Source organism: Xenopus tropicalis, chromosome 6 (assembly GCF_000004195.4).
Source record: "Xenopus tropicalis strain Nigerian chromosome 6, UCB_Xtro_10.0, whole genome shotgun sequence".
In the NCBI taxonomy this organism is placed as follows: domain Eukaryota; kingdom Metazoa; phylum Chordata; class Amphibia; order Anura; family Pipidae; genus Xenopus; species Xenopus tropicalis.
Window position 1 is genome coordinate 103,586,488 of NC_030682.2, and position 22,035 is coordinate 103,608,522.

General features: G+C 38.9%; 1 protein-coding gene across 5 annotated transcripts in view; it reads left to right on the top strand.

Annotated features, from left to right (window-relative positions):
* spire1 (spire-type actin nucleation factor 1) overlaps nt 1-22,035 on the top strand; it is a 103,300-nt gene that overhangs the window by 27,424 nt on the left and 53,841 nt on the right. For all 5 annotated transcript variants that reach the window (XM_031903690.1, XM_031903692.1, XM_031903693.1 and 2 more), the window contains exon 3: nt 21,795-22,019. In XM_031903690.1, coding sequence (XP_031759550.1) covers nt 21,795-22,019 — 225 coding nt within the window. The remainder of the gene's footprint in view (nt 1-21,794; nt 22,020-22,035) is intronic.

Genomic DNA, 22,035 nt, shown 5'->3' on the forward strand with positions numbered 1-22,035 from the left:
ACTTTGGGGCAATAAGCAGCTCCCACACTTTCACGCTCTCCCAGATATTGCAAGATGGGCACAGCTAGGTATCAAAACTCTAGGGGACATTCTTACCGGGGGAGAATGTAAAACATATGACACACTCAGACAAGAGGTGAATCCCCCCCCAGACATGTTTTTTAGATTTCTGCAGTTACGCCATGCCTTTAGTATTCAATTCCCCGCAAGGCCACTAAGGGTAGCGCAAACAACCATGGAGACCTATCTCCACAGACTGGACCTGTCCAAACCTCTCTCCTGGTTTTACACCATACTGTCTGCCTCAGGCCCTTCCCCTCTGCAGAAAGCCAAAATCAAATGGCAGAGTGACATCCCGGCGCTCGACAACGATATGTGGTCAGATGCCCTTAAGCAAGTGACAGAAATATCAATCTGTATGAGGGACAGATACATTCAGATAACATTTTTAAACAGAGCGTACCTAACCCCCTACCGCCTGGCCAAAATTTATGAAAATGTGTCTGACCAATGCCCCAAGTGCAGAAGCGATGTTGGTACTCTGTTCCATGTTTTCTGGTCCTGCCCAGTGATACAGAGATTCTGGGGGAAGATTCTACAGTTCCTTAATGAGAAGCTTGCCTTCCCAAACATACGCTCCCCTGAACTCTGTCTGCTAGGACTAACCGGTGACCTGCACTTCCACCCCTACTCTAGACTGTGCTATTTGCAGCTGCTTTACTACGCTAAGAAATCCATTCTAATGCACTGGAAGTCTCTAGATCCTCCTCCTCTCCAATTTTGGCGGAAATTGGTGGATGATTCCCTTCCCAGTCAGAAACTGACCTATCTAGCTAGAGGGTGCCCGGAGAAATTTAATGCCCTATGGGGCTCGTGGCTGGACCTATAAATTTGGTGATTATGGAGGATCATTAGCCCTGTGCAACCAGAACTGGTACCTTAGCCTCACCCCCCCCTCTTTTTTCTGCTTTTCTCTCCTTTCCTCTCTACTGTTTTTTCTCTTGTTCAATTGTTTGTAAATATAAAATATGCAAAATAAAATCTTAAAAAAAAAAAAAGGATTAGGGGGCCATTTAGTAGCAGGTTACAGTAGTCTAGTCGGGATAGAATAAGAGCATGCATAAGCATCCTAACTGTTACAGTTAGAGAAGGAAAGAGGAGACAAATATCACCCCCAAACAATGTGGCGAGTTGACAGGGCTAATGAGTATGCAATCGATTGATATAGGAAAAGGGGGAGTAGGAACAGGCTTAGGCGGAAAAATGATCAGTTCAGGTTTTGTTAGGTTCACTTTGAGGTGGCATTGGTTTATCTAATTAGAGGCAGATTTTAATGAAAACGGGGCTGTCCAGGTCAAAACCTGACAGGTGGCAACCCTACTTGTTCCTACTTGCAGGCAACTTTGCACAATTTCGGAAAACTAACTTGCTTACCCTTAGAAGTTGTAACTGACAGGTTGAGAAGGGACACTTAGGTTGGTAAAACAGGTTGAGGAACTTCAAGTAACAATTCATTACAAAAGCAGCCCTGTCAGTGAGAAATGATCAAAAGTAACTTTTAATGTACTATTTATATATATATATATATATATATATATATACAGTATAAACTTCCAAGTAAATGCCGGCACTCACGTATATAAAGGCTAGAGTGCTAGCCGAAACATTAATCTCCTCTTTAATAAAAATAATTTGTTTTTATAAGTCCTGTGAGTGCTGACCCTCTCTCGAGCACCATATATATATATACAGTTTCCAAGTAACACAAAATGAAGTCAAACAGCTTTGTGCATAGAAGTCAGTCCCAGCAGCTGAGAGGTTAAATTTACCTTTGCAAGTCACTCTTGGACTAGTTCAGGTTTCGCCTCTCCTTGGCTGCATATTTGACCTTGACAGACTTTCAGATCTTTCGGAGAAATATAGTCCATGTGATATTGTGCCTCACAGGCTAGGCATTGTGTGAGCTTACAGTCGTCTCCTTCACAGCAGGTTAGAACTGGACTCTCACAGTAGAACCTCTTCTCAGGCAGATCTGGAGTCTCCTGTTTCTCTCTGCTTATGGTTTATAATCCAGTCACAAAAGGACTCTTTAGCAGAGAAACGGACTGATACCCACTAATGTGCAAAACTAATCTCTCCAGTGTAACATTTTGCTATTTAGCAGGTTTTAATTGAATCTATTGTTACCTTAATTTTTGATTTAGTGTGATAATGGAGATATTTTTTATACCATTTATATTTTTATTTGATTTATCTTTTGGTGCTAGGATTGGAGAGAACAATATAGCATGCATATGGCCCTTAAACTCATTGGATTTGAGCACTGGTAATGTCATTATACATATTATAATATAACTGCATACAAATGATAATATAACTGCTGTCCTTCTGGCAAAGCCAGTTAATAGGTGTGCCTATTTGAAGACATATGGCTGTAACCCCCAGGCAGGATGACAGACTTCTGATACCAAATGTTCCCCAGGGCAGATAAGAAACTAGTTACTGCTGTGCTGGAGGTCAGAGTATTTTCTCAAGTGATGACCTATTACTCCTATGTGCCAGTATGTAATATAGGGCCGCACAGCTATTTAATGTTGCAATGGCTCTGTGGCCCTATAATATCCAGCATCCATCTGATAGCTAGGAAAAGTTGGGCAGCACTGGTGTAGACATTAATGGAACAGTGATTCAGAGAAATGCTTCTTATGTAACATAACATGGCACAGCAAAATGCAAGGCAGTGTAGAGACTCAACACTGTGTGCACTGAGCCATACCATAGCATTTGTTTCTCTGTTCTGCTTGGCCATATGTGCCCAGAAAGCAGATTAAGTTGCAGTCATACATGCCCCCAAGCACTGGCTATTTGCTTACAAGGTCCCTTGCCTTTCATCCTGCTGTGAATAGATCTGATCTAGCTCTTGGGAGGGAGAGAACAGTAAAATGATGAGGCACAACTCAAATTACCCTCACAGCTGGCACTCAAAATAGAAAATATAAGTGGTAAAAAATGCTTGGGGGACTGGAGGATGCTCATCTCTGGGGAAATATTTGAAACTGGCCAAACAAGGCAACTCCCACCTGCTAGATTTAAAGGGGACATATTGCCATTGTTTTCTGCACCTCTACAATAAATTTACTTTCTTATAACTTTCCTCAGAGACCCTGCTAGCATCACTCTTTTTTGTTCCTGTGGGCCTCTTTTACAGTATAGCCTGTTTCTCCCAGCACTTGCATTGTAGGATTCTGGACAGCCTCTGGACTGAACTGATAGAAAACTGCAGTTAATATTTCCCCATGGGAATGCAGAGTGGTGATTTGCTACCAGCATCCTATGCAGGTTCTGGAAACACTTTTATCCAATATCATGCACAGAAATACTCCTCATTGATATATATGAGATACACAGGTCTCTTTATGCTGGGGCTTCAAGATATTTAGATAGAATCACATGAAAACTGGAGAAATATTTAATTTCCATCTAATTGATGGGATGGGATTTCCTATCCAGGAGATGATCTGAGAGTGACAGAAACATCGGGATTATAGAGATATTTGCTAACCCTGTGTCATTAGGGTGATGCAGTTGTGGAATTTTTAAAACTTTACTAATCTTCAGATTAAATAGTAATGGGAAATAAGGTCTCAGTAATGCCCATAGTGAATCATTACCCCCCTAATTACCTGGGGTTAGTTGTCATCTCTGTATGATTTTGTCTGTTCTTGAGCATTTAAGGTTAATAAAAATTATGTATATTTTTTACACAGCTGTCCAGTTGTGTGTGCTTTAGTTTGTGTTCTTATGGCATGACAAACCAAAGGGAAAGACAGACTTCCACGCAATTGTGACCAATTTGCGATTAAATGCACGTGCATACAGTGGAGGAAATAATTATTTGACCCCTCACTGATTTTGTAAGTTTGTCCAATGACAAAGAAATGAAAAGTCTCAGAACAGTATCATTTCATAGCACATCAAAAGGAAAATCGAAAAAATAACTTTAAATAAAAGATAGCAACTGATTTGCATTTCATTGAGTGAAATAAGTTTTTGAACCCCTACCAACCATTAAGAGTTCTGGCTCCCACAGAGTGGTTAGACACTTCTACTCAATTAGTCAACCTCATTAAGGACACCTGTCTTAACTAGTCACCTGTATAAAAGACACCTGTCCACAGAATCAATCAATCAAGCAGACTCCAAACTCTCCAACATGGGAAAGACCAAAGAGCTGTCCAAGGATGTCAGAGACAAAATTGTAGACCTGCACAAGGCTGGAATGGGCTACAAAACCATTAGCAAGAAGCTGGGAGAGAAGGTGACAACTGTTGGTGCGATTGTTCGAAAATGGAAGGAGCACAAAATGACCATCAATCGACCTCGCTCTGGGGCTCCACGCAAGATCTCACCTCGTGGGGTGTCAATGATTCTGAGAAAGGTGAAAAAGCATCCTAGAACTACACGGTAGGAGTTAGTTAATGACCTCAAATTAGCAGGGACCACAGTCACCAAGAAAACCATTGGAAACACATTACACTACATCCTGCAGGGCTCGCAAGGTCCCCCTGCTCAAGAAGGTACATGTGCAGGCCCGTCTGAAGTTTGCCAATGAACACCTGAATGATTCTGTGAGTGACTGGGAGAAGGTGCTGTGGTCTGATGAGACCAAAATAGAGCTCTTTGGCATTAACTCAACTCGCTGTGTTTGGAGGAAGAAAAATGCTGCCTATGACCCCCAAAACACCGTCCCCACCGTCAAGCATGGGGGTGGAAACATTTTGCTTTGGGGGTGTTTTTCTGCTAAGGGCACAGGACAACTTATTCGCATTAACGGGAAAATGGACGGAGCCATGTATCGTGAAATCCTGAACGACAACCTCCTTCCCTCTGCCAGGAAACTGAAAATGGGTCGTGGATGGGTGTTCCAGCACGACAATGACCCAAAACATACAGCAAAGGCAACAAAGGAGTGGCTCAAGAAGAAGCACATTAAGGTCATGGAGTGGCCTAGTCAGTCTCCGGACCTTAATCCAATAGAAAACCTATGGAGGGAGCTCAAGCTCAGAGTTGCACAGAGACAGCCTCGAAACCTTAGGGATTTAGAGATGATCTGCAAAGAGGAGTGGACCAACATTCCTCCTAAAATGTGCGCAAACTTGGTCATCAATTACAAGAAATGTTTGACCTCTGTGCTTGCAAACAAGGGTTTTTCCACGAAGTATTAAGTCTTTTTTTGTTAGAGGGTTCAAAAACTTATTTCACTCAATGAAATGCAAATCAGTTGCTATCATTTATTTAAAGTTATTTTTTCGATTTTCCTTTTGATGTGCTATCTGCCACTGTTAAAATAAACCCACCATTGAAATGATACTGTTCTGAGACTTTTCATTTCTTTGTCATTGGACAAACTTACAAAATCAGTGAGGGGTCAAATAATTATTTCCTCCACTGTATGTTGAAAAGTATGTGACCACACTGCAACTGGACCAGGTGCAAAGACCACTTATGGGAAAAACAGCTGTATTGTGGGTAAAAAAACATGTCAATTGCACTCGAAATTGGACCTGGCCCGCCAGAGACTCACGCTGATGCAAATCAGCCGCGAAGACTGCGTCCAGAGGGGAGCTGGGGGGCCCGGCTGCACAGCCTGCACCTGGGCCACTGCACATATAGTTATGTTATTGTGACTGTGGATGTAAAGAGTCCTAAAGTGTGCAGGTGGGACCTTATATAAAATAAAAGCATAATAACAGTATAAATGGAAGTCTTTCATTCAAGCAGCTGAAACAGCAGGTACCCTTTTGTGTATCAGTTATCTGATTCTGCATTACTATTTTGAGCTGTCAATATAGATATTTGTGTTTTGGCTAAAATCTCCGAAAAAAGTGTTTTAGCAGATTGCCAGCTGTATTGCTACTATTATTGACACCCGTTTTCCCAAACTCCTTTAACCGTTTGTTTTTTGCTGGAAAATGACAGAATGACTGATGTATCACGTCATTGGCAAGCAAACTGACAACCTCCTATCAATATAACACATACATAGGATAGCTTACAAAATCCTTCTGCTGGCATTCAAAGCCCTTCACTCCTCTGCTTCTCACTACATTTCTTCACTGGTCTCCCTGCATGTTCATGATCGGCTCCTCTCAGAGCCTTCGTCTTTTTACACCATCCACACCCACTTAAACCTTTCTATCTCGCTGCTCCTTACCTCTGGAACTTTATCCCTGAATCCCTCCGTAGGGAAAACTCACCCACTCTCTTTAAGGAAAAGCTCAGCTGTTACCTTCTGGAGCACTAAAATATTATTTTGCCCAGTCCTGCACTTAAAGGGGAAGGAAAGGCTAAATCACTTGGGGGTGCCAAAATGTTAGGCACCCCCAAGTGACTTAGATCGCTTACCTTGTACCCTGGGCTGGTGCCCCTGTTAGGAGAAAAAAACACCAGCCCAGGGTACCTGTAGGAAGTGCTTCCTCCTTCCTTTCTCTTCTGCCGGCGAAATCCGTCGGCCAGCGCATGCGCAGTAGAGTGAAAAGCTGACTTTAATGTTTAAGTTCGGCTTTTCACTCTACTGCGCATGCGCGCGCAAGCGAGAAGGAAGGAGGAAGCGATCGCTGCTACCCCGGGCTGGTGCTGTTCTCTCCGTACAGGGGCACCAGCCCGGGGTAAAAGGTAAGCGATCTAAGTCACTTGGGGGTGCCTAACATTTGGCACCCCCAAGTGACTTAGCCTTTCCTTCTCCTTTAAGGGCAAATGCCCATACCTGGTGCACTTTTACCTTCCAGTTTGTGCCTGTATGTTACCCAACCACTTAGATTGTAAGCTCTACGGGGTAGGGACCTCCTTCCTACTGTGTCTCATACCACATGGCACTTATATATATATTTATTGTTTTTATTTATTATATCACTTGTCCTCCCTGTGTGTAATTTTGTATTCTGTAAGATTGTACAGCGCTACATACCCTTGTGGTGCTTTATAAATAAAGTTATACATACATACATACATACTGGGTTTTAAGGTTACTCTACAGTAAAAAAAACAATGCCTGGAAACATGCTTTCCCAGCAAAACTAGCAAAAAAAATTGAGCAAAATAGTTGTAGTTCTCTCCATAGATTGTGAAAAAGTTCATAGCTAAGCATGAAGGAATTAGTAAGCAGGAATGCAATTTGGCGAGGGGCAAACAATGCGATTGTTTCAGTTGGTCTGTTTTAGTCTTGAGCCGTACATGGGTCAATGCGATTGTTTCAGTTGGTCTGTTTTAGTCTTGAGCCGTACATGGGTCAATGCGATTGTTTCAGTTGGTCTGTTTTAGTCTTGAGCCGTACATGGGTCTGCATTAAAACTCTGCCTTGCTTCTTTTTTCTTAATGAGACAATGCTGCAGAGTTTCCTGATTCACTTCCCTATATACTTGCCCCCCCCTCCCCATTTTATTTGACTGTCTCCTCTTCCTAATAGATTGTAACCTCTTTGGGGCAGGTACCTCATCCCAAATCTGCACTGAAATTCCTAATACTTTAGTGTTTAAGTACTCACTTTACACTAATTTTTAATAACTGTATCCCTGTTAACACCTTGTAAAGCACTACATACATGTGTAGTGCTATATAAAAAAAATAAATACAGTACAGTACAAAAGCATATGTCGACTCAATATCACACTGAGAATAGTAAATACATTGGTTCTGTGAAACTGGTTAAACATTAAATTGACTTATCGTTTGTTTACTAATATTTTGGATATTTTTTGATTTATGTACTATGGAAGACTGTATTAAAGGGATACTGTCATGATTTTTTTTGGTATACTTTTTATTTCTAAATTACACTGTTTACATAGCAAATAATTCACTCTACCATTTAAAATTGTATTCTTGAACCAACAAAGGTATTTTTTTAGCTGTAATATTGGTGTGTAGGCATTGTGCCTGAGTCTGAGCTCTCAGAAGGAGCCAGCACTACACATTAGAACTGCTTTCGGGTAACCTATTGTTTCTCCTACTCCCATGTAACTGGAGGAGTCCCAAGCCAGACTTGGATTTCCTACTATTGAGTGCTATTCTGATATTTACTGAGAGTTGCTATCTTGCTCCCTTCCCATTGTTCTGCTGATCGGCTGCTGGGAGGGGGGTGTTATCACTTCAACTTGCAGCTTAGCAGTAAAGTGTGACTAAAGTTTATCAGAGCACAGGTCACATGACTGTGACACCCTGCGAAATGAAGAATATGGCTAGGACTAAAATCATTGCTTTCTCATTCATAGTTAAAGCGTGGCAATTTGCCTGTTTATAACAATTTCTTCTTGGTTTAGGAATCATCTAGTTTTACTGTGTTGTGGCATGTTGTTATGGAAACAAGTGTTCCTCCCTCATAGTGTTCACATTTTAATTGCAATTGAGTTATCTGCTTGGTGTTAAGATTTCACTCTGATTTGATTAGTTCTTTGGTTTCTATATTTAGTGCATTAATTGGGTCTATTAAAACAATATTGTTTTTTGTAGTCATGAGACTGTAAGGAAATGAGAGACTGGTTTTATCTTTCTGTCCCATGACTGCACTGCTCAGAGATAAATAGTTCTGCATTCCTACATTGGGCCAGGCCAGAGTGTCAGTCACTGCATCTCTCAGAAATGAAGTGTATAACACATACAGATACCTATGCTAATTTTAAATAAAGTGATACTAAAATGAGAGCTCTCTAGTGCAACAACAAAGACCCCAGACTGGCTGTATAATATGGTGAATAATTTACACTATAAATATAAAATATATGGGTATTGTAGGTCACTGGATATTCATAGTTGTTTTCTATTTTTGTCCATTTGCCTACAAGGTCAGCACAGTCCCCATTGGCTTCACATTAGATAGAAATACAAGTCTTCTTATTTCTTACAAGTGGCTTATAATCTGCTATAAATACTTCCGGTGCCTTGTTAGATATTTCCTTTGGTTAGAGGAGCATGTAGTTCTCCAGCATATCCCTCGGTCTTCTCACTTGATCTCAACAAGGATTACAGATTGGTCCCTACAACTCTCACAAACGCTCTGACAGTCCAAGTCTCTTGCGGGTAGCATATAAAACTATCCTAATGTGTAGCACACAATCCTAATGTGTAGCAGTATAGATGTCATCCGAGCTGAACACACTGCACTTCTCTGCAAGCACCTCTTATTATACAGTTTATTTTTTGCCCTATTCTAGTTAGTCACCCTATTAGTTATGTACATATATATATATATACAGTGGTGTGAAAAACTATTTGCCCCCTTCCTGATTTCTTATTCTTTTGCATGTTTGTCACACAAAATGTTTCTGATCATCAAACACATTTAACTATTAGTCAAAGATAACACAAGTAAACACAAAATGCAGTTTTTAAATGAGGGTTTTTATTATTTAGGGAGAAAAAAAATCCAAACCTACATGGCCCTGTGTGAAAAAGTAATTGCCCCCTGAACCTAATAACTGGTTGGGCCACCCTTAGCAGCAATAACTGCAATCAAGCGTTTGCGATAACTTACAACAAGTCTTTTACAGCGCTCTGGAGGAATTTTGGCCCACTCATCTTTGCAGAATTGTTGTAATTCAGCTTTATTTGAGGGTTTTCTAGCATGAACCGCCTTTTTAAGGTCATGCCACAACATCTCAATAGGATTCAGGTCAGGACTTTGACTAGGCCACTCCAAAGTCTTCATTTTGTTTTTCTTCAGCCATTCAGAGGTGGATTTGCTGGTGTGTTTTGGGTCATTGTCCTGCTGCAGCACCCAAGATCGCTTCAGCTTGAGTTGACGAACAGATGGCCGGACATTCTCCTTCAGGATTTTTTGGTAGACAGTAGAATTCATGGTTCCATCTATCACAGCAAGCCTTCCAGGTCCTGAAGCAGCAAAACAACCCCACACCATCACACTACCACCACCATATTTTACTGTTGGTATGATGTTCTTTTTCTGAAATGCTGTGTTACTTTTACGTCAGATGTAACGGGACACGCACCTTCCAAAAAGTTCAACTTTTGTCTCGTCGGTCCACAAGGTATTTTCCCAAAAGTCTTGGCAATCATTGAGATGTTTTTTAGCAAAATTGAGACAAGCCATAATGTTCTTTTTGCTTAAAAGTGGTTTGCGCCTTGGAAATCTGCCATGCAGGCCGTTTTTGCCCAGTCTCTTTCTTATGGTGGAGTCGTGAACACTGACCTTAATTTTGTCCTGGGGTCTTTTGTGGCCTCTCGGATGAGTTGTCTCTGCGCTCTTGGGGTAATTTTGGTCGGCCGGCCACTCCTGGGAAGGTTCACCACTGTTCCATGTTTTTGCCATTTGTGGATAATGGCTCTCACTGTGGTTCGCTGGAGTCCCAAAGCTTTAGAAATGGCTTTATAACCTTTACCAGACTGATAGATCTCAATTACTTTTGTTCTTATTTGTTCCTGAATTTCTTTGGATCTTGGCATGATGTCTAGCTTTTGAGGTGCTTTTGGTCTACTTCTCTGTGTCAGGTAGCTCCTATTTAAGTGATTTCTTGATTGAAACAGGTGTGGCAGTAATCAGGCCTGGGGGTGACTACAGAAATTGATATTGAAATTGAAATTGAAATTGATAAACCACAGTTAAGTTATTTTTTAACAAGGGGGGCAATCACTTTTTCACACAGGGCCATGTAGATTTGGAGTTTTTTTTCTCCCTTAATAACGTAAACCTTCATTTAAAAACTGCATTTTGTGTTCAATTATGTTATCTTTGACTAATAGTTAACGGTTTTTGATGAGCAGAAACATTTTGTGTGACAAACATGCAAAAGAATAAGAAATCAGGAAGGGGGCAAATAGTTTTTCACACCACTGTATATATATATATATATATATATATATATATATATATATATAAATAATAGAAAGAGTTCCGCTCACACAGGGACTTGATACAAAAGAAAAAGTATTTTTATTGAAAAAATTGGAATTTTTTCAATAAAAACAATTTTTCTTTTGTGTCAAGTCCCTGTGTGTGTGCAGTACTCTTTCTATTATATTTTTGTTTTTGACCTGCACCAAGGGCATTTGGACTTGTATAGAGTGTGCTCCTCTCTGTGTACACTATATATATATATATATATATATATACACATACATACATACATACATATATTTATACTGTCTTACTTAGATTGTAAGCTCTACAGGGCAGGAAACTCCTTCATACCCTCTCTCTTACCACATGAAAGTAATGTCTATGTAGTTTTAGTTATTACAGTGCTTTACCTCCCTATGTGTACTTTTCTATATAGCAAAATCATAGCTGATCAGACAACCCAAAAAAGGGAGGTCCACTGCACTAGGTAAGAGAAGGTCCCTGTGGTTCATTCTGTTTGCCCTGGGCACACCGCATGTACCATGTGCCACACAGGGATTCATGGGGGTATATTTGTCAAAGAGTGAAGTTAGAGCTTGCTACAGTCTGCAAGAGTGAAATTCCACCACTCTTCATTCATTCTATGGGATTTTTTAAAGAATATTTATCAATGAATGAAAGTGAAAGTTCACCCTTTGATAAATACACCTTTAAAAATGCCATAGATATGAATGGAGAGTAATGGCATTTCACTCCAGCACTACAGATAAATATACCCTATTGTTCAATGTATTTCTTAAGTACCCTATTCTTCCTTTCCTTTCATATGTTAAGCGTTTATGGATGAAGGATAATGAATCACAGCATTATGATAAAAGCATGATTAATGTTAAACCCCAAGAAAGACCGGAACTTTTTGTGTAGGACGTTTTTCCTTTCTTAATTTTCACTTTTATATGTAATTTAGAAGCATTCTTGAAAAAAGGAGCTTGAGTTACAACACATTGGTTACTAGTAACAAGCACACGTACACTAGTGAAATTAGCAGAACATGTGGTATATGGAGCAATTTCCCAAGGTCAGGTAGCTGCCTATGGCTGGCTGTAACCTGAACCGCAAAAAGTATTGTTCTGCCGATTGCAGATAACTAAGTCAACATAAACCTGAAATGAAATTTTGATTAGAAGAATATTGTAACAGTGACGGATACATTAACATCTGGCTATGAGAATATCATCAGGGTGGCGTCTGAAACAACCTTTTGTCCAGTTGTACCAGTGCGAGTGACACCTTTGCAATGTGCTTTCACATTCCTACATATATTAGAATGCCACATGACACGTAGCCTGCCAGGAAAATTGAAGTACGCCCTGATTAACAAACAGCCAAATGACTAGGAAATTAACAGGGAATTCTGGTTTTGTAATTATAACACTTATTTGCATTTGCCACTGCAAAAGGGTCTTCATTTGGACTTACAGTGTCGTCCCCTCCAAATATATCCACCTCTTTCATGGATACAGTATCTAGTAAAATCTAAAACAACTGGACTTTTTTGAGTTTTTTGGGGTTTTTTTTTTTAAAACATTTCACCACTCATTTAAGTGGCTTCTTCAGTTCAAATGACTGGTAGAAAATTACCAATCGTATGAAGTGAAAAATTCACTTGGATGAATGGTGAAACGTTTTCAAGAAAATGCAGAAAAGTCCTGTTATTTTAGACTTAATTTTACTAGATACTGTATATCATGACCTGGATGAAAGAGACTCTTCATAGACTCTTTTAGGGAGCTTCATATTCTTTAATGCTTACATCATTATATATTACATTATATTAGAGGCAGTCAGCCTCATCTACTATTCTATTCAGCCTTATCTACTATGTGCAAAACACGCCTACAACCCAATGAGATTCCTAGATTTAGACAAATGTACACACTGTATGCTGTACCAGGTACACACATATTTGGGCAGGAGGTGGGCAGAATGTGCCCTGTCATAATCCTTGGCTTGTGTGTCAGCCAGTAGTATTATTGAGTACCAGTGGGTGCAAGGTGCTTGAGAGATCTGGTGGGGTGATAAGCACACATCTTATTTCCAGGAGCACTACTAATAAAGTATTGTGATATTTATATATCTTTCCTACAATTATATAGGAATATATAGCAGTTGAGCGCTTTTGGCGAGTTTAAGTCCCTATAAATCAAAATTGTTTTCTGTTTTTGAGCCCTGCCTTCTGCACCTTGTGCTCAGGGCAATGATAAATGACACCTAGGGGCAGATTTACTAATCCACGAACGGTCCGAATGCGTTTTTTTCGTAATGATCGGTATTTTTGCGACTTTTTCGTATGTTCCGCGACTTTTTTGTATATTTTCCGCGCCTTTTTCGTCGGCGTCACGAAAAAAATCGGATTGGTTTTTCCGCCGTTTACAATTGGTCAATATGAAAAAATCGCAATGGCGACGAAATAGTCACGCAAAATACGATAAAGTCGCGGCGACGGCGAAAAAGTCGCGACAAATACGAAAAAGTCGCAAAATTTTCGTTTCCAATCTGATTTTTTCCCTTTCGGAATTCGGATTCGTGGATTAGTAAATCTCCCCCCTAGTGCCTACAAATATGAAGCAGAACTTATTGAACAGCAAAGGGCTGATCCAGCGGATCCACAGGCAACTCATCCCTGCTACCTTAATATGCAACCCACATGTTTACCTTCTATTTGTTTTTTTTGTATTGTTCTTTTTTAAAAACAAAAAATTTGGAGAAGCAGCCATAGGAGGAACCTGGAGATAGAGAATGCATGAAGGTATGATATAAAGCTGGGCATAATGCCATAGAACACGATGAAGCAGGCACCGGAAACAGTGCCAAAGTAAGGTTTATCCGGCTGATGAAAGGAGGCCATGTAATGAAAGCAAATATAAATGACTGCAGAAGCCTGTCTATGCTGCCCAAGCTTTGCTGAGAACACAAAAAAATATATGTTTAGAGCTCATCTGCATTGTCCATTCAGCAAAAAACACTGCAGTGCAGCCTTACTGATGTGCCGACACCATACACGTTGTATAGAAAATGAATGCTGTATAGCTGTATCTGATTGACCCTGAATTCTGCTGAATTCTGCCTCTATTCAGTTCCACTTCAGCAAGGAATGCAGTGGCTTGTAAATCAGCTCCATACCCTAGGGCAAATAATAACATGGCAAACGTAGGAATCTGATATATCACAGCACAAGACTGAATGATATATGTAATCCAAACCTTTTTGGGTGCTGCCAGGACAGCTTCCATTTTTATTTATCACTCACTTGTGATTATTGACTTTGATTTCTCCAGTGCTTTTGTGGGGGGTTTAACATTGTGGGGGGTTTCCAGTAATTTACTAATGATTTTATGCTGCAACATTTGCTTCATCTTTGAAGAACGGGGGAGTTTGTTGTATTTATTTTGTTTAATACCCTAATATTCACATGGGTCATATTTGGACTTGTATGTATTTAATTTATATGTATTCTGAATTCTATACAAAGAAATTCAGGTAGTTGCAGCCAAACCCCTTAAGCTTTTAAGTGCAACTCTTTCTGTCTGAGAGACAGTATTCCTTAGGCCACAAGTAGCTGACGTGGATATTAAAGCAAAATTTAGAGTCTCAGCCTGTCCCACTGCATGTAACGGCATCCTTTGACTATTAGAAGATTAATAGACATAATGTTTGCATGCTTACCATAACCCACAGCTAAACTGCCTGCGTCAGAATGTATTTCTTGAGCAGAATGTTTTCATGTGAAAACCCACTAAAGATCTCCCTGTGTAAATATGTGCCCTGAAGCCAGTGCATGGGAATTCCTCTTTCCTCTGAAGTGGTTTATTCATCTCCCAGTATGCACATTAGTCTGATACAGTTGCTAGTTTAAATGGTCTCTGTTCCATAATTTGTTATTTTCCCTAATTGAAAGTGAATGTATAAATATTTTCATTTTATATTAATGCATTACTGGTTTTTACAGTAAACAGTCAAAACTACTCATGTATTGGTTGCTAAAGGTAACTCATCTGGTGTTAGATTTGGGTGCCTCATGTTAGTTTTCCTGTGGTCAAATTATGCCATAAAATTGAGGCAGCAAAACACAGCTCAGCTGGAGTTGGGTGATGGCACACAGGAAATTTTGATTACCATGGTCCAACTCATGTTGGCAGATGCTTTACATTAATTCAAATGAGAATTAACGTCTCCATTTCTAAAAATACAGAAGTGAAAAATAAATAGCTGCCAGAGAGGAAGAGCATTGAGGGCCACTGCAAGCTAATGCCCCTTGGGACTATTAGCTTTGAAAGGTATAGAAAACATATAAATAGGTTACATTATTTACAGATTTAGTATTTTCAGAGATGAAGCTGCTGTAAAAGTAACAAATAGATAAATTTATCGAACAATAAGTATATATATATATACTGTATATAATTATGGGATTTGCAACCGTTCTGCACTCTTGCTCATTCTTGCCCTACCCATTTCAGTGGTATAATATATGGGGCAGCCGGGTATCGCTATAAAAAAATTGGCAGACTGGGTCAGTCTCGGGTTGGGTTAGGGTCCGCCATGCATCACTTATATATAGGGAACTCAAGGTGTTAATGAAACACATGCTCACTATTGTATTATGCTTGCTATATATTCAGACACATTTCTTGTGGTTTGATTAGTTCTCTGAAGTCTTACAGTAAAATCAACCTCTAAGATTTTATTTTCATTTAATTTTGCCTGGATGCCATGGGGTGTTACATAAAGTCTTTAGTTGGTGCTACAAGCTTATAGCCACCTATGCCCCCCTGCAGCAGTAGCACCAAAACATGCTTTACAGAAATTGATTTTCCCATTGTTAAGGGGAAGATGGCTGTTCCATTTAGCCTAGGTCTGGCATCTGATTAGTTAATTTATTTGGAAATCAGCTTCTTATATAATTATAACCCTTTTCCAAGGAACAGCTTTCCAAATTTGTTTGCATGTTGTACACTGCTGGCTACACCTGAAGGCATGTGAGACCTTTCCTATTTTATCTGTGTAATCAAATTAGCTGTCAAACAGAATGGAACATTTTGTCTCTGATCTGACATCTGGCATAAACATAGTCTAGGCTTTCTTTCCTTCGCTTCCATTTTGTGATTAGGAAAATTCCTGAAAGAATCATATTGTCTACATTCATATTATATTATATGTGTGTATCAACCATGGATATATACATTTGTAGCCTGTACTGTATTTTTAGACCTACAACAACATAAAAAATTCCCTCACTCTCTATTCATCCCTATGAGATTTTTAGAAATGTATTTATCACTCGATAATAAATAAGCTTCTAAAAATCCTTTAGGAATGACTAGAAAGTGGGGGATTTTTTTCTGTGCTGTGCTCTAATTTCACACTAATTTCAACTTCTGTAGTTGTGACAGCAATAAATAACAGAAACAGAGAGAGACCATCTAACATCTATATCTCACTGTTAAGGTCCTGAAAATAAAGATATAGATAAACAACAAATTTAACAGTGAAACATGCAAACATTTATTGGTTCTATGAGGAAGCACCCAATGGTGCGAAACGTGTAAGGAGGGCGGAGTATGGGTAGCATGTGGCACTGCGATGCACCTGTTTGTCGTTTGGTATAGTATGGTTAGTTTTTTTAATTTTTGCAAATAATTAGAACCCATACATGTTTGCATGATTCAGCGGTTAAATTTGTTGTTTATCTATAATAGTAGTCAGGCTACTTTTTTTCATTTAAGCCTCATTTAAGGCCAACCATTGTTAGCTCATAATTATACATAGCTGAAAACATTGCTGTATTAGATATTCATCAGTAGTTAAAACTATATGTAGGGGAGCACACTTATCTACAATTTCTTTATCTGTTCAAATTGCATCTAGGAATACCAGTTGTGCATCCTTGTTCTACAGAGCATAAAATGTGAAATGTAACTCCTGGCCAGCAGCCCATCAAAGTACCAATCTCAAGGCTTATGGGCATTTAATCATATCTATAAAAGAAGTGTGGCTTAAAGCCAAGTTAAAGTAAGCATAGTTAAATTTTTCTAAAAGCAGAAAATAGAATATCTACACATAGATTGAATGCATAGTTTTAATAGACGGGGTACATATTAGATCAGCTAGACCAGGAGTAAAGCAGAACAAGACCAGATGCAATTCACACTCAGCAGAAGGCAACACGATCCTACACAGGTATCGGCAGCTCCACCACATCTGAGTCATAATGTATCTGTTATTCCGTCTATTCTTCTGTATGTACACAATAGCTATTCCATCCCACTTAATCACGTATTTCAGTGAAATAACTTTTGTGGCTTTGAAACAGTACTGTCTCAAATGCGACATTTTCTATTTATCTCTGTTAGTTGGTGTACATGATAAGAAAAAATGACATTTGCAAACATATACTGGATTTCTTGGTAAACAGTATCTAAATATGCCAGTAAGTGCTTTCTTTGCATTGCATTCCATCCTTTATCTAAAATTCAGCTTGTTCCAAAAAGAATAATGCATATCTGGACATTCTTTGAAATTTTCATTGAAGAATAAGTGGTTCCCACAGTGTGGGCTTGGCCCCCTAAAGGAGCTCAAAACACAAGATAGGGGTCGATGGAATGTGGGGTGTATTCTACATAGTTTTGGAACTAACTGCGGCAATATTTTTATATACCAGTATCTTGTGGCCAGAACCTGTTACTAGACAGAAAAAGGGGGCTTGAACTTAACATTTCAGAAGATCAGTGAGAGAACGCATTTTTTACAATTCTTTATATTCGGCTGGTGCATAGGTTTTGATGTCGAATGACTCCACTAAGCCATGGAATATTTCACTTCCCAAATTCAAGGGATCCTGTGTTTGCCAATAATGGAATTTAAAGAAACTATACATATATTATATGGATTTTCTTGGTGAGTTAAACAAGGTTATTGCAATATTGCTGAAAAGTCAGTTATTTGTGTCACTCAGCAAGCATTATTCTGTTTCAGTGAGATTCCACTAACAGAGATGGCTGTTTCATAAATGTTTCTGAATGAGGTTAATTTATCGGAGCAATCATGGCTGTGCCCATTGATATAAATAAACACAAATATGTATGTAAAAAAGGCTCCTTATGCCAAAATGTTTTATACAACAATTTAAGCATCTTCACAATATACAGGAAACTAAGATATAATTAATATATATAATTATTCCTTATTGGATATAAAACAGTTCTACTGGGTTTAAATAACATTTAAATTATTTTTTGCAGACCTAAGGTATGGAGATTCAAATAACTGAAAGAGCCCTTATCCAGAAAACCCCAGGCCCCAAGCATTAAGGTTAAAGGGTCATTTTCAATGATTTTTTAGAGATATTCATAAATTAAAACAGTTGGAATCAACCTTTTTATTATACCAGAGAAAAAGGAAACAATTTTTAAAAATTAGAATTATTTGCTTATAATGGAGTCTTTGGGTGATGGCCTTCAAATAATTTGAAGCTTTCTGGATAACAGATTTCCACATAATGGATCCCATACCCGCATATATTTTTAAAAAATGTTGGTTTGCATATGAAAACTAGGATACGGCTGGGTCTTCTGTGGTGTATTTATGTTTGTACCGAATCTTACATTTGTGGATTTGGGGCTTCTCTACTTTAAAAACATTGAAAATGTTAAACCAGTACTTAATGCCGTTCAGAATTAAATGTTACATATTGCTTTACTTCCCCTTTAATTTTATTATAGGAAGCATGTGTTTGCTTTTAAGTGCCTTGGGAAACTACATTGTTAAACTAATATTTAGCTACTTCTTCTTTGTTCAGTAAAAATTATTTCTGTCCTATTGTGAGCTGATTTTTTTTTGTTTTCTAATGTGTATCTATAGATGAAATCAGTATTATTTTAGGCTGAAAAAGAACCTGACAGTATCTAAAGGAACAATTATCACACCCTTTTCCAAACAAAACCAACCACATTTCTTTTACTTATGTTTTTACAAAGAATAATGATAAAGATACAAGTATTTTACTGCAGCCAAACAGCTTTGTTTTTTTTACGATAATGATTTTGCCATAGAAAAATTGCTCATGCACCCTGTGATAGCAATGTTGCCTAGCCGGAATGTTTTCTATGCTGCTGCTGCTGCTGCTATCTGCTAGCTGTCTAGCCCCTAAAGGTATTATATCTGGGAGTGTGATGTACTGGATGTTACATTTATGTGCATAAACCTGTCTTTCCACACTTAAGACATGTGAGTCCACTTCTAATTTTAAAAGGACGGCTTTTTCCAGAACTTAAAGGGGAACTCCAGCTTCCGAACCAAAATTTGTTAAAGAGCCCCACACAACACAGAAATCCCTAATATACAAATCTGTTTAGTTAACTAGTATGAATAAATACCATATTTGTAAAACAGTTCTTCTCTTTCTGCATCATTTGAAATACTGGCAGGGGAGAAGGGAATAAAACATTAATGTTACAAATTGTAACAACTTTGAAATAATGTTTACTTTTCAAAAAGTTTAAGTTGTGTTTGGGTGGAGTTCCTCTTTAATAGTGTTTTATGTATTTCTGACAATGATGAGTGTTTCCTACACCCTTATTGTCAACTCTTTATTTCCTGCGTAAATAACATTTTGGAAATACTGAGAGTCTTGTAGAAGGCTGGTCTTATCAACCATGATAGACTGACTGGCAGGCCTCAGAGGCTCTTGGGCTGGGCAGGCAAATTGTGCCTGCTTCTTTCTCTCTGCTGCTGGCTGCTGCTGTAATGCTGCCTGCTCTCCTCTCTCATTTGTTCCATTGGGTCCCAGCATTTCATGGTACAGTCTCAACCTCTGGCATTCCATGATACAGTTTGGCTCATTGCATTTCATTGCAGACTCACTCCTTAAGCCCTGCACAGAGAGAAACATTAACAATCCCCAGGCCTTGCATCTCCAGGAATCTTTAGGTGCAGTTTATATAATGTAGGAAGTTATATATATTATGCCACTGCACAGGGCCCTGATTGGATCCAGTAGGTTCAATCGGCCTAATGCCAGCCATGGTCTTGTAAGCTTAGCAGCCAATAGCTATGCTAGGATTTGGCACATGGTTGCTCAGTGTTGCCTTTGATATATAGACCTTAGATATATGATATCTAAGGTGATCTGAATATTTAGTTATGGATTCCAGGCTGGAAGAAGGTTTTTTGCTTAAAGGGGTACTATCATCAGAACAAAAATGTAACATAAGTGTTTTTCATGGAAATAAAAAAAATTAAAATCAATGAAAAAGCATGTACTGTTTCTGAAAAATTCCAATAACTTTTCCATGACGCCCCTCTCAGCAATCTTTTTCTCTAGATACAAAAGTTTCTTTGATGGAGCATAACTCTATATACAGTGGGATAGTTTTTTACATGGAAACACAAAATTCACCTTGTGTGTGTAAAAACAAGCTGATGCTGTGGTCATTGATAGTGGGGCAAAAGGAAAGCAGATCAGTGTTTGTTCCCTGCTGTAGATACACTGGTGGAGTAAACATGTGACATGGCTCTTAATGTTCCGCCTGACATTCACTGTCTTAAGACTGTGCCTTTCATTCTGCTTTCCAGAATTTCTGTTTGTTTTATGTTACATAAGAGTCTTCACATAAGTGCATCAAAAAGAGTATTCATTTCATATGATGTATAAAGAGTTGTATGTGCAAAAAAATTCAGCACTGAAAGGGAAAATAGACCCCTTTTTAACATAAGTTCATTCAGTTGGATTTATGTAGGAAAAGTACAAAACTATCTAAATGTATTTTATTTTACACAAATTCTATAGGTTTGAAAGGAAATCATAATGCTCCAATGAACTACTATATCCCTTGGTCTCTCAGTGTCATGTACCTTTTCTACATTTTACATTAGCCGAACTGAATAGCACATGTCAGAAAGGAAGGGGGGGGGGTATAAGTGGAGTGTGGAATTCCCATTTAAAGGTCTATGGGTCTGGACTAATCATTGGCACGTATATATGGTATGGTCTTATACATTCTTATGTGAAAGGTGAATTGCGTTATTTCTAAAGACCAGATGGAATATTTACTTTTGAATCACAGGAATTGTTCGACCAAACCTTTCTGCATATTTTCTTACATTTTATATATATATATATATATATATATATATATATATATAGGTTAGAGTACCTAGATTACCCCATGTTTTATTGCATGTGGATCTATCTACTCTTTTCTTTTTTTCTGATTGGTAGAATTATTCAATAATGCTTATTCAGTCAGTGTTATGTAATTTTATCAGGATATATGTAATGCTAAAGGTGGCCATACACGGGCCGACTATAGCTGCCGATATCGGTCCCTTGGACCGATTCGGCAGCTAATCGGCCCGTGTATGGGGAGAGCAGAGCAGCCTGGCTGACTGATATCTGGCATGAAATTGGCCAGATCTCGATCGGCCAGGTTAGAAAATCTGGTCAGATCGGGGACCACATCGGCTCGTTGATGCGGTCCCCGATCCGACTGCCACATTGCCGCCCACATAATCCGATCGTTTGGCCCTTTATTTTTTTTACCTAAATGCTCCCCGATATCGCCCACCCGTAGGTGGGGATATCGGGGGAAGATCCGCTCGCTTGGCGACATCGCCAAGCGAGCAGATCTGCTCGTGTATGGCCACCTTAACACTAAAGCATAATGGGCAAGAAACTGGTCATATGACAGGAAACGTTAACTTCCCCCCTTTCTTATTGTTGTGGTAGACTGGAATTTTTCATTCAGTGCACTTGTAATTAGTTTTGTCCAACAGTACAACAGTACAATTCCAGTTAGAGGTGAATAGAAGAAGCAGTTGAGTTAAATAATTCAGAATAAAATGTTACTCATTTAACACAATGTGTTGTTATTGAATATTTTAGGTTATTGTGTCTCTTGGGATCATCATTTACAAAGCGTTGGATTATGGCTTGAAGGAGAATGAGGAAAGAGAGCTTAGCCCTCCTTTGGAGCTACTGATTGACAACATGACTAACACAGACATAGCTGGAAATAATGATGAAGGCTATGATGCACTGGATGAAGATGAGACCGACAGTGAAAGAGAATCAGCAGGATTCCGACACTCTTACAGAAATGTAATGAAGGTAGGTACTGCCTGTT